We start from the raw sequence: 14,008 nt of genomic DNA on the forward strand, positions 1-14,008 counted from the left end.
ATGATACTTTGGGTTTTTAGACTTTTTTTTTTTTTGTGTGTGTCTTTTAGTAGACTTTTGGTTGTGACATATTAGTTTTGATTAAGTATAGATATGTTGTTTTTGAAACTTTTGCCTCTCGTTCTTGCTTTATGGGGGCTAAGATTGCAATCAAAGTTAATATAATTAATTAATTTAAAATTAAGTGGTTTAGACAGACATCCAAATAGCGTGCATAAATGGAACTGTTGATTTAAAAAGCATGGGATGGGAGACTGAGGAGGTTCACTTAATGACCCTAATTTCCAACTCAAAAAGAAAAGCCACTGAATAATAATAATAATAATAATTATAATAATAATTCAGCCTCCCGCCGATGACGGCAATCCTATCGACTTTAGACTTTGAATTGGCAGTGCCATTGCCATTGCCATTGGTTGGGCTACGTGTAACCAAACCCAACCAAATGAATGATGCCATTCAATCTCAACTTCAACTTCAGCTTCAACCGTCCCCACCAACCTCCTCTCACTTTCTTCAATAATTTCTCCCAAATTTTTCAATCACAATCACAACTTCACAAGCAAACCACACTTTTGAGGAGGTTTCAAGATTTTTTAGATCTTGGGTTCGAGTTTTCTTGTGTTCACATAATCTAGAAGAAAAATACAAATTAACAAACACGTTTAGAGAATTGAATTAGGTTGTTCCGTCGAATTGAATTAATCGATATTAATTTAGTTAGTTTATTTATTTATTTTGAGAAAGTTCAATAAAAGACTGATAGGGCCAAGCAAATAACGACTCAATCCGCTATTTAAGAAAGTTATTTGGGGAAAGTCGATTGTCTGGAAGAAGATGATATGTAAGATAAAAGCAGGTTAGAAGACATGTGGGAATCCTTTTCTGCTAACCCAATCTTTCTTATTCCAGACACCTTGACAACTCCAGTTCTTCCAAAAGAAATCCCTTCTTCCTAAGCCACCCACTGCATTCACAACATACTGAACACTTTTCTTGCATTCAAACTACACCATGTCATCTTCTGACTTGAGTAATGGAGGCCATCGAGAGAGGGAAATGCCTATGTGTCTTCTAACTTGCTTTTGTCTTACAAATCATCTTCTTCCAGACAATTAATTTCACTCGAACATCAAATATAGCTTCACCTAGACAACCCTATTTTTTGTCTGACCCTACCAACCTCTTGCTAAGTTTCTCCAAAATAGAAAAATTTTACTTATTATATTCAGATAATAATATTATTATTTAATTTTTTTTAAAAAAAATCAACTAGAAAGGTGTCTCAAGACTTTTGTTTTTTGTTCTTCTTTTCTATATGACTTAATTGGGTTTTTAAAACATTTAATTAATGTCACGCTCCGAGGGTATAACTTGCTTTGTGAATATTCATTTATTTATTGATTTGGTGGAGGATAACAAGGTTGGTAATTTGCCAGGTTTCTACTAGACAGGCAAATGCAAGGCAGCTTTGGATGATTGGTCCACCTACTTTACTCTTCTAGGTAGGTTTCGTATTAATATTTTACAATTATATCTAATTTTATAATAATTTTTCAAATATAAGAAAATTTAAATAAAAAATAAGATTTGAAAAGCCCAACTTTTCAAAATTGAACTAAACTTGAAAAATAACTAAAACGAACTTTTTTTTTTCTTCATGTTTAACCAGAGTTATACCATCTCACAATTGATCTTGTCATCGTTGCACGTAATACCTCTTTACTTTGTCTATTATTGCTCGCTTATCAAAGATAAAGTGAATTCAGACCGTTGAAGCCTAACATTACCTATAAAAAATAAGTCATCCATTAATCTTTAGACACCATTTGTTATTGATTATAACTAAATAATCTAGTTTCGTCCTATCATCTACCAATATAAGTTGTTACAAATGATACTTGCTAAACACACAACACCCCCCCCCCCTCGGTTCCCCCATATTGTAGACTCTTTGGCATAATTTTCGATTTCCTATTTTGCTTAGACATCGTTGCTCTAATGTTGGGTCATCACTTGTTCGAATAGTGATAATAAGATGGATTTATATGGTCTAATTACTATTTCACTCATTCTTAATTTTATCTTATCATTATTTAGTCTAATTATCATACGAGCAAAGGTTTCTTTCAAATTGAATCACGTTAGTGAAAGCGGTTTAATCCTATTTTAATAAATATTGTTAGTTTGATTTAAAAGTTTAATATATATTAGTAATGTTATGTAAATAAAATCAATACATTACAACACTTGCTATCATTGTCTCTTTTTAACAACTTTTTATATAATACATTAAAAAAGGTAAATTATTAAAAAAAAGGAAAGTGCCAAATATATTACTTTACTTTCCAAGGCTAAATTTGGTGAGCTAAGTTGTTTGTAAATGGTTCGGTGTTTGACTTGACAAAATATTCGTTCGAGTTCATTCGTTGAGATAAACGAACCGAACTTAAGTCTAATTTTAAAACTCGATTTGTAAACAAATCGAGTTTAAGTTTAATAAAGTTTGACTCGTTAAAACTTGTAAATATTTAAAAATTCATAAATACTAATAGGTTTAATTAGAGACTCATAAACATACTTGATTAGAAGTTTTAAAAAAAATTCTAACAAATTTGAGCTCAATATTGAACTTGCCAGAAGCTTGTAGGGTTCGAGCTTGTGTTGAGCTTGAGCCTAAGTTCGATTCATTAACTTTTTGATTAATCAAGCAAAACTTTTAACATTTGAGTCAAACTTAAGTCTGAAAATTAACTTGTCAAGTTGAATCTAAACTAAACAACCTTCAATTTGATTCGATTGCGTAATCAATTATTATGGTTGATGTCATTTTAAAATTACCTAATAACATTTTATTTTTATTAACATGGTTAACTTTTTTTTTAATAAAAATAATTCTACACAATCACAAAGGCTCAAATTAAACTCTACATTCATATTCGAAAAAGCACTGGCTTAAATTTTTTTATATTTTTTAAAATTATAGTGAGTAATTTAACACTTAATTAAAAATAAATTCAAAAATTTTATTTTGTAGTTAAGAAGCGATCGCCGGCATCGCTGGCATCGCTTTCACTAACCGAGCCGACTACTCTCTCCTCTCTCTCTCTCTCTCTCTCTCTCCGTAGCAGCAGAAGAATACGAGGCATCGACCATACATAGACCGATGCTTGTAGGTGCGAAGCGCGTCAAAGATCAGAAACAACAAATCTCTCTCTCTCTCTCTCTCTCTCTCTCTCTCTATATATATATATATATTATATATAAAAGCATATCAGATTTTCTGATAATTCATTCGGGTTGTGGAATCCTAGTTTGGGACAGTTCATTTCTGAGCAGTTCCAATGGCTGGGCGGTGCTTGTTAGCGGTGGCGGCGGCGGCGGCGGCCCTGGTGGTTTTGAGCTCGCAGAGGTGCGATGGTTTCGGCACGTTCGGCTTCGATGTCCACCACCGCTATTCCGATCCGGTCAAGGGAATTCTGGACCTAGATGGCTTGCCTGAGAAGGGAAGTCTCCACTACTACGCCGCCATGGCCCAGCGCGATCGTCTTTTTCGCGGGAGGCATCTCGCTGCCACCGCCGCCGAGTCTCCTCTCACTTTCGCCGCCGGCAACGACACTCTTCGCATCGCTGGTCTCGGACAGTATGTAGTCGGTTTTAATTTTTTTTTTTAACGCGGCTTTCCTTTTTACAGTGTGTTTGTCAAGTGTGGAATTTAATGGGATTGGTGTTTGGAAATGGAACTTTCCACAATTCGAACGGAGCATTTCAATAAAAAGGAAAGAAAGAGGAATTTGATCTTTTTGTATGTTAAAGGAAACGCCCGTACAGGTTTAAAGTTTAAATATGGCCGGAGTTCATGGAATTGGAATTGATTAAAAAGTTTTTTAATGCCGTTATTTGCAATTCCCCCTTCCCTTTCATGTTTAGCTAACAACAAGCGTAATAAGGGGGACCAATGTTCACAATGTTGTTGTCTCTAAAATTAGTTTCCCTATTTGCCATATACTTTAATTAGCAGCTGAATCTGATGAACAATACCAATTGTTTGAAACTATTAAGAAAGCTCATTTGTTTGAAAATGAAATAGGGGAGTGAAGGCAAAATCAAATTGTTGTGGTCAGGGTGCAGGTAATCTGGTCTTGAAGTTGTATGGATATAGTGTAATCCATTTTTCACAGGGGAAAGAAAGAAGAAAGAAGAAAGAAAAGCTAACCATTTTGTTGCCGGTAGGATAACAAAAAAGTGTTTCCTTTGCCCAAAAACAAAAAAAAAATAAAAACTAAAAAAAAATAAAAACAAAAAAAGTGTTTGGTATTTGAAATACTGAATTTGTAACATTGATATTAAGATTACCTTTTCCACATTCATTAAAAATTATTTGTTATTTGTCTTTTTTTGGAATTTCAGTCTGTACTATGCAAATGTTTCTGTGGGGTCACCAGGCTTATGGTTTCTTGTGGCACTTGACACTGGAAGTGACCTGTTTTGGTTACCTTGTGATTGTACTCAATGCGTGACGGGTTTGAAGTCAGGCTCAGGAGACGTATGTTCCTTCCCTCTTTGAATTTTATGCTGCCTACACTGCATAATGCCTTTTTTTAATACCATATAACCTCAAGGATATACGCATGCTTCACTACATTGAGTGGGTTGACTTTATGGATCTAACAAGCACATTTATTGCTAGGAGTATGTTATGTTGTGTTGAATACTGACATATTTCGAACACTTGGACATGCGTTGGACAGATTCAAACATGATCTAGAAAGAAGAATTATTGAGTACCCTAAGGAAAAAATAGTTTAGTCAATTGATAGATTTGTTTAACCTATTTGAAATTATTGTCTGAGTTGGACTACTGCTACTGTTGCTCATGTCTTGTTTTGTTGGTCAGCTTGTTTCACCAGGATAACAGCTGATTAATGTGTACTTGTAAGCTTTTGATCTTTAATTGCTCTAAAAGCAGGGTGCCATCAACAATAAATGATTCTTTCCTATTTCGAAAAATTGGATCAGTAAAAATATAAGTGTATGGATATTCATTTGTTTATTATTGCCATCACTAACTGGATGATTACTTCTTTAACCTTTTTGTGTGGCAGGAAATTGACTTAAACATATACAGCCTTAATAAATCATCGACAAGCATGAAAGTTTCCTGTAACAGTACCTTTTGTGGAAAACAGAGACAATGTTCATCGAAACATAATGCTTGCGCTTACCAAATTCAGTATCTTTCTAATAATACTTCATCTTCTGGGCTTATAGTAGAGGATATCTTGCACTTAACTTCGGATGACCGTCAATTGAAGAAAGTTGATGCACAGATTCCATTCGGGTAAGCAATATGTTGTACTGATTTATTGTCAAAACTTTTTTGGGTAGATAATATGGACCTTCGTTTGATTTTGTCAATATCATTACCTTCTATATTTACAACATTTTAGTGAATGGTATGATGTTGCCGTCTTTATCTTTAGTGTTCATATCAACACTAGGGTGAATCCATATTTTGTTTTAAAATAATGGTGGGGAGTATTTCACAAAATTAGTGAACGAGGGAGTGATTAAGGAGAGATGGAAGGAATATTTTACAAAATTATTCAATGATGGTGGGGACACAAGAGTTAGGTTAAGACATCTTAGTAACTCCGAAGGGAACGTGAGCTATACATTTTATCGACGCATAAGTTCAAAAGAAATAAGGCAAGCATTAAAAAAGATGAAAAATCATAAGGTGGTGGGACAAGATAATATACCAATAAAAGCATGGAAATGCATGGGAGAATAGGGCATCTCCTAGCTAACGAAATTATTTAAGGTGATTCTTAAATAAAAAAAGATGCCAAATGAGTGGAGGAATAGTACTTTGGTTCCTATATACAAGAACAAAGTAGATGTTCAAAACTGTGAAAATTACAGAGGAATTAAGTTAATGAGCCATACCATGAAACTCTGGAAGAGAGTAATAGAGCAGAGGCTCAGAAAAGAAACAGATGTCTTGGAAAATCAGTTTGGTTTTATGCTTGGTAGGTCAACAATGGAAGCTATATACCTATTAAGGCGCCTAATGGAAAGGTATTGAGATCATCAGAAAAACCTGCATATGGTGTGTATAGATCTAGAAAAGGCCTATGATAGGGTCCTTAGAGAAGTATTATGGAGGGTTTTAGAGAAAAAATGAGTCTGAATAGCCTATATACAAGTTCTTAAGGACATGTATTAGGTATAAAGACACGGGTCAGAACATGCGGAGGGAATACTGAACCGTTTAAAATTATAATGTGACTGCATCAAGGTTTTGCACTAAGTCCATACTTATTTGCTTTAGTAATCGATGAACTCACTAAACGCGTTCAGACAGAGGTGCCATGGTATATGATATTTGCAGATGACATAGTATTGGTGGATGAAACAAAAGAGGGAGTGAACACTAAACTTGAGTTGTGGAGAAACAATTTAAAATCTAAGGGATTTAAGTTAAGTAGAAGGAAAATAGAATATGTGGAATGTAAATTTAGTAAGAATGCAAGAGTGTAGGATGTTATAATAAAATTGGAAGACTAAATCTTGCAAAGAAAATACCATTTTCGATATTTGGGATCAGCGATTCAAAAAGATGGAGAAATTCACGAGGATGTCACGCATAGAATTAAGGCAGATTGGCTAAAATGGAGAAATGCATCGGGAGTGTTATGTGATGGTAAAATCCCATTAAAACTGAAAGAAAAATTCTATAGGACAGTTATAAGACCAGTCTTGTCGTATAATTCAGAATGTTGGGCAGTCAAATACCATCATGAGCAAAAGACGAGCGTAGCGGAAATAGGATGCTAAGATGGATGTGCAGCCATACAAGAAAAGATAAAATTAGAAATGAGGTTATTCGTAATAAGGTAGGAGTAGTGCCAATCAAGGAGAAGATGAGAGAGACTAGACTAAGATGGTTTGGTCATATGAGAAGGAGACCAAGAGACGCTCTTGTGAGGAGAGTTGATGAAATGGAACAATTAGTCAAAAAAAGAGATAAAAGCAGATCCAAGAAAACTTTGAGAGAGACATTAAAATTTGATATGAAGTGTATGGACCTAAATGAAGATATGACAAAAGACAGAAATGCATGGAAATCTAGAATTCATGTAGCTGAATCCACATAGTGGGATAAAGGCTGGATATGTTGTTATTGTTGTTATTGAGGTAAATATGCCCGAGAGACTGCTGGATCCTGATGCCACAGAGGCATGATAGTCTAATGCTCCAACAAATGTCATAAGTAGATATTAATGTTTTCTTTTTCTCATAATTGATTTGCTGTATGCCAATTTTATATTTCTTCTTGTGGGTGTCTTCTTTTGTTTCCTCTATGGTAGACTGCTATGTTTCTAGCAATTTCTTTTTCACCAGCACGTTTAACTGTTTCATGTATAACACTTTTGCAGCTGTGGCATAGTTCAGACTGGTTCATTTTTGGATGGTGCAGCTCCAAATGGTCTATTTGGGCTTGGAATGGATAATGTATCTGTGCCTAGTGTTTTATCAAAGAAGGGGCTGTCTGCAAATTCCTTTTCCATGTGTTTTGGACCAGATGGAATTGGGAGAATTAGTTTTGGAGATAAAGGCAGCTTAGAACAAGGAGAAACGCCTTTCAATGTTCATTCATCACAGTATGTGCAATCAACCTTTGTTTGTGAATCCTGATGGCAAGCTTGCATAAGTGCTAATTGTTCAATAACACTCAAACCTTTTCCCTGCCTACTTGGTGTGAGCTATAGGAGTTCTTTGTCTGCTTTCCATTCTATAAAGGGCTATAATTCCTTTTAAATCTCAATATGTTCATAATGTCAGTTTGAACATGGATCCCAAAAACAAAAAATCACGTGTTTCTGCTGACGTTAGATTTTTATTCGAAATTCTTTGCAGTCCAACTTATAATGTTAGCTTGGAACAAATTCTGGTTGGAGATAATGTCTCTGATGTTAGTTTCAGTGCAATCTTTGACTCTGGCACCTCATTCACATACCTGAATGACCCAGCTTATAAGGTTATCTCGGAAAGTGTAAGTTGTTTGAATAATTTACTTATTGAATATGTAAGCAATCAATTACTTACTCATTACTTATAGCTACGTTGGCCTATCATTCAGTTCAATTCCCAGGCCAAAGAGAAGCGACATCCCTCTGATTCTCGGCTCCCTTTTGAGTATTGCTACGAATTAAGGTCATTTCAACCTGGGAACTCAAAACTGACTCATTTTAGTGGGCTTCTTCTTTTGAACCTTCAAGGACTGACTCTCTCTCACATGCAGTTTAAATCAAACAATCTTTGAGATCCCATCACTGAATTTTACCATGCAAGGTGGAAAGCAATTCTTTGTTACGGATCCGATTGTACAACTTTCTATAGAGGTAATGTTTCACTTTCATCTATAGGTCCTCATCTGTTTGAGGTTAAGTCCTAGTGCTGCATCTTAGAATTTACTGAACGTGTTCTCCTGATTCTCAGGGCGAAGGAAACTTATATTGTTTAGCTGTTGTCAAAAGTGAGGATATAAATATCATTGGACGTAAGTATCTTGCTGCGTAGCACACTGCATTTTCACATATATTCAATTTGATTCTTCCGTGTAATTGCCTAGCTAGAACTGTAGTCAAACCCAAGGGTGTAACCTTGTAATGATAGATGGCTTTAACTTTAGCCATGTTTAACTCATCAAATTTTATATTCCTTGCTAGATGGCTTTAACTTTAGCCACGTTTAACTCATCAATTTTTCTATTTCTTGCTATCACCACGTGGGTTTCTTATTACTAAAAATGATTGGGAAGTGGGCCAACAAAGTTTGATCATTTTACTGTACAATTACAAACGAATCTCAAAATAGGGTTTTGAATTCTATTCTAATAAATTAGCATCTCAAACTTCTAGTATTTCCAATATTAGCTATATGTTCCGGTTCATTTGCTGAACATACAGAAAATAGCCATGTGAAAATTGTGTAGCAATTCTTCGAGGCAGTGAGGCATGCCGTGCCCTTTCATCCACAAATACCTGCCATCACATGTGCCCCATGAATGGCGCACATAAACATATTATTATTGCATACCAATCTAATACAATAGTTGGAAATGGAGAAAACAGGGGAAGAGATAAGCATCAAATATAACAGAGGAGGAGAAACTCTCTCTAAGGTGATTCATTTGGACTTGGGGCACCACTAGAACAAACTCTCACCATGCTGTAGCAAAGTTGCATACATTTGACCTTTTCTAGACCCACCAATTTGGGAAGTGTTGTGCTCTCATTATCAGAAAGAATATTCTGAAGCCCGTGTCAAAAGACTGATGCTATAACCTATCAAGTCTGGTTTAATCACATCTGAGTGCGTAATGCTAATACAATGGAACAATCTGAGTACATAATGCTAATACAATGTTACCAATTAAATTGTTCCTTAAGCTTGTATAATCTAGTATTTAAACCGATTTATCTTACATAATCTTAAGCCCATCCTAATCAACTACTTACATATAACTAGATTTTGAAGAAGATTCCTCACAAAGTTGTCCCATGCGGCAAGTCCAAAATGGAGATAATTGAACATGGCACAAATCTTTAAATCATATACTCTGCTATTTTCTCCATATTGCTAATCAAACTGCCATCTTTGAGCATTCTGTTGCCACCTTGAAATACATCTATTAATTTCATATCTTCTCCTATCTCACCTCACTCAATAAAATCTCAATTCTTTTTGCAGCACAATTTATTATTCTAAAACTCTCTTCTTTATTTTCACTTTCAAGCACTATTTGCCTGTACAAGAAACTAAATCAAACTCTACAGAATTATCAGATCATCTTTTCTCACTATTGCCACAACTATTGATCTTCCTTTGCTGTCCCACAATTTCTGCCCTTTCTATCTTCAACTTCCACAACCACAATCCAATGTAAAGCCAATAAACCAAAATGGAAATTATCAAACATATAATTTCTTTTCCTCTCTTATTGTTCTGCTTTATTTTCTACTCTTCAGTGCAGCCTCCAAGTCACTGCCTATGAGATCTTGGTTGCTTGCTGGATGTGCAAGAGGTTCCGACAATACAAACAATGAGAGAGGTGAAGGGAAAAAGGAGAGGGTGAAAGAGAGGAGAAATTGATTTCAGTGGATTTGGCTAGGTTGGGAAAAATGATTAGGTAATTGTAGAAAAGAGGGGTGGCTTCCAGCATGGTGGGGCTCTAAATTTGTTAATTAAATGAATATTTAGCAAGATATGATTGGGATTTTAGATTCACATCTAAAAGTACAAAAGATAATAGGTGGCTGTTGATTATTTCAGTTGCCTAGTTTGCTAATAGTCATGAGATGCTTGGCTAATTTGTGTATTTCAAGTTGACAATTGCTAAAAGAAAAGAAAAACAAGTGTAGGCAGTTTATAGTGTTGATTGAAAGATGAAGTTCAAAGTGAGATTGGTATGAAGTGTATGGGTGCAAAATCCAAAAGTCATATGTTCTTTGAATAAATGACTTTCAAAGTGGGATATTGCTTGAGTAAGTTGCATTTCTCTTTTTCAAGTAAATTGTTATTCTTAAACAAAAGCCCAAAATGGTGTGCTCTAGCTATAGTAGGCTCCTGGCTTGATTTCTCTTGTGCTATCTGAATCTATACTAGAGACATCTTAGTTTTGGTGCCTTTTTCTTGTCAACCTGTTAGTACTTTAAATGCGCAACAATCCAGTTACTATAAAATGTCTTTTTGTCTGCATTTACTATAAAATCTCTGTTGACTTCTACCTTTTGTTGGAGTAACAGAATCATTTATTTCTAAATGAACTTTGAAATGAAGGCTTTGGGCAAAGCCTCTAGTACAATTGCAATAGAGGTTCAATCTGACATCTTCACCTATTTATCACTCATTGTTGAGGAGATGAATTTAGTCAAGTCAGTCACCAGAAAATAGTTTAGAGAAGGGAGAACGGAAGAGAAGTATATCTTATGCACCTAGAGTTGGCATTGTAATGTAAATGGGTTTGTACAGTACATGATATTGTTGAGGATTTATTTCATTAAGAAAATAATGAAGCAGGATGTGGCTGTTGAACCTATTAGCATGGAGCTACTTGCTCTAGATCCTATGACAAAGCATTGCTTGCGAAATGATCTGAAGTACATACACTTCATTTAGGGCATTGTACTGTGTTCAGCACAGAATGTTGTGCAGTTAGTACAATATTTGCTAACTATGAATGCAACTGAGAGGATGATGTTATAGTGGATGTGCAGTTGTACAATAACAACAACAACATATCCAGCCTTTATCCCACTATGTGGGGTCGGCTACATGAATTCTAGATTTCCATGTATTTCTGTCTTTTGTCATATCCTCATTTAGATCCATATATTTCATATCAAATTTTAATGTCTTTTCCAAAGTCTTATTGGGTCTACCTCTACCTCTTTTTGTGACTAATTGTTTCATTTCATCAACTCTCCTCACATGAGCGTCTCTTAGTCTCCTTCTCACATGACCAAACCATCTTAGTCTAGTCTCTCTCATCTTCTCCTCGATTGGCACTACTCCTACCTTATTACGAATAACTTCATTTCTAATTTTATCATTTCTTGTATGTAATAAGGTTAGAGTGACACCTATTAAAGATAAGATGAGCGATGCATGATGATGGTTTGCACATGTGAGAATAAGACTAGTAGACACATATGTAAGGCAATTGGGTGACATGGAGGAGGCTTTAGGGAGGGGAGCCAATGGGGAAGGGATGGTTTGCACATGTGAGAATAAGACTAGTGGATGCACTTGCATGGCGACTGGGGGAAATGGAGGATGTTTGTAGCAAGAGAGCAAAGGAGGGAGGCCAAAAAAAAAAAAGAAATGGTGGGAAACCTTTCAACATGAAATGGATGTAATGATTTAGGAGTTTAGGGTTTAAGTTTTAGTTGTGATTGCTGTTGTACTTTCATTTTCAGACATGTTTAGGAAATACGAGGGACATGTGAGTCCATAGGTTGGACCATATCACGACGTGCTTAAAGTTGCGATGGTTTTTTTTCTTTTTTTTGACAAAGTTGTTTGAACTTTGAACTGTCTGGCATAAAATTTACAGATACAATAAGCTTTTGGGTAAAGAGTACAAAAGATGAAATTGAGCCTAATTATAATCTCAAAAAAAATAATTACTCTCTTTCCAGTAGGTTGAATGATGTGAGAATATTTCTGTGCTAGGTTTTCTTCAACGCAATAAACCATGACAGGATGCTTTTAAAAAGGAAGAAGGCTACTTTAAATGTTCATCAGAATAGAACTAGTGGAAGTTATGTTTAAATACCCCTGTTGAAAATAGCCATTAGCTCAAAAGGAAAAATGCCCTTCACTTGTTGCCTTGCTTTACTACCAAAAAGCATTCATTCATGCACTGACCATATTGATCTTTGATTATGAACCAGAAAACTTCATGACTGGCTACCGTATTGTTTTCAATCGCGAAAAGATGGCTTTGGGCTGGGAGGCATCCAACTGTGAGTACATCTTGATGAGCATTGATCACATTTCGTAATGCACATCTGGGTGGATGGAAGTTGCAAAGTACCAACGACCAACTTGTTTTTGCAGGTTATGATACCACAAACTCCAACCTTCTACCCATAAACCCGCAAAACTCTAGTGCAGTTCCCCCTGCATCTACCGTGGAGCCACAAGCGACATCAGGTCCTCAAAGTGGTTCTGATAACCCCACTCCCAGTGCCGTGCCACCTCCAGAAAACAGTTCGCCGCATCTGAATTCTTTGGCGGGTACCCTATTCATGGCATTCATCTGCCTGGGTGTGCATTATTATATTATTATTGATCCTTCCTGGTGAGGCATTTTACATCTCCTGCCCTGCTTCATATATATTTTTGTTGGCTTTCATATGCTAGTGTTCCGTCGGCATTATGTTAGGGGAAAGCATGCATACCCAGGCTTCCAATTCTTTTGCTCTTTAGTCGCCACCTTCCAATTCCGTCGGCATTACGTTGTATATATGTATACACTTATGATTTTAGTCAACACAGCGTTGTATTAACAATGGAGATAACATTTATACCCATTTTTTTCCCCTAATATTTAGGAGTGGATTATTCCAACAGTAGTAAATCTCTCTCCCTCACACGCACTAGGCCGGAGACATTGCGATCGGTGGTGGAATTTTTGTTTTAAGTTCTTTTATATGATGTGATGACTGAATTTCTGTTTCAAAGATAGTAATAGAATAGCATCCATGTAAAACCATTTAAAGCTTATATTTATTATATATGTTAATATGTATGTGCGAATTATGTAATAATTTTTTCAGCAGGCCCTGTTATTCATTATCCAATGCCAAATGATTCCGACTCTTAGAGTGTGTTTGATTGCACATATTTATCATAAAAAATGTGAAATTATTATACATATTTTCTATGAAAGCAATCAAACACTCTTAATTTTTTTATGAAAAATGTGTATGGTACAAGCATTTAAAGTTTCTTTTTATGAAATTCATTTTTTAAGGAAGTGGGATAATTTTTATTTTTTAGGCAATCATTATTAATGCAATCAAACATATCCTTCCTTATGGTTAAAAGAGTACTTTTTCTAAAAAGCTTTCGGTTCAGGTAATTTTTTTTTTTTTTATAACTATGAACAATGGAAGAACTGATTTAAAAGGTTGGTCGCATGGGTCAATACTGAAATTAGGCAAAATACACCTAAAATACACCCAATACTAGTAGTAGGGTTTGGTCAAAAAACATAAGTACACACTTTACCATAAAATAAAATAAAAAAAAGGAAAAACTGATGGCATGTAGAAGGTACTATTGAGGCCAAGGAAATTATAGCAACTACTTTATTTTGCAAATTCTATTGCTTTTTGTCATTTGTCATTAATTTATTTACAATGTCAGATTGTTTTAAAGACCCAAAATCTCGCTTTTGATGGTTAAACCACCCCCACCAGTCTATTGAATT

At 35.3% G+C, this 14,008-nt stretch overlaps 1 protein-coding gene across 1 annotated transcript; it reads left to right on the plus strand.

The window, feature by feature from the left end:
* Nucleotides 1–3,075: 3,075 nt before the first annotated feature.
* LOC127799980 (aspartyl protease family protein 1-like) lies at nt 3,076–13,324 on the plus strand. Its single transcript, XM_052334315.1, has 10 exons — nt 3,076–3,643; nt 4,411–4,546; nt 5,106–5,341; nt 7,443–7,667; nt 7,924–8,059; nt 8,147–8,220; nt 8,309–8,408; nt 8,506–8,566; nt 12,465–12,536; nt 12,631–13,324. The coding sequence occupies exons 1-10, from the start codon at nt 3,345–3,347 to the stop codon at nt 12,876–12,878; spliced, it is 1,587 nt and encodes a 528-aa protein (XP_052190275.1). The 5' UTR covers nt 3,076–3,344; the 3' UTR covers nt 12,879–13,324.
* The last annotated feature ends 684 nt before the right edge of the window (nt 13,325–14,008 follow it).

The sequence above is a fragment of the Diospyros lotus genome, chromosome 4, assembly GCF_014633365.1.
Source record: "Diospyros lotus cultivar Yz01 chromosome 4, ASM1463336v1, whole genome shotgun sequence".
Lineage (NCBI taxonomy): Eukaryota > Viridiplantae > Streptophyta > Magnoliopsida > Ericales > Ebenaceae > Diospyros > Diospyros lotus.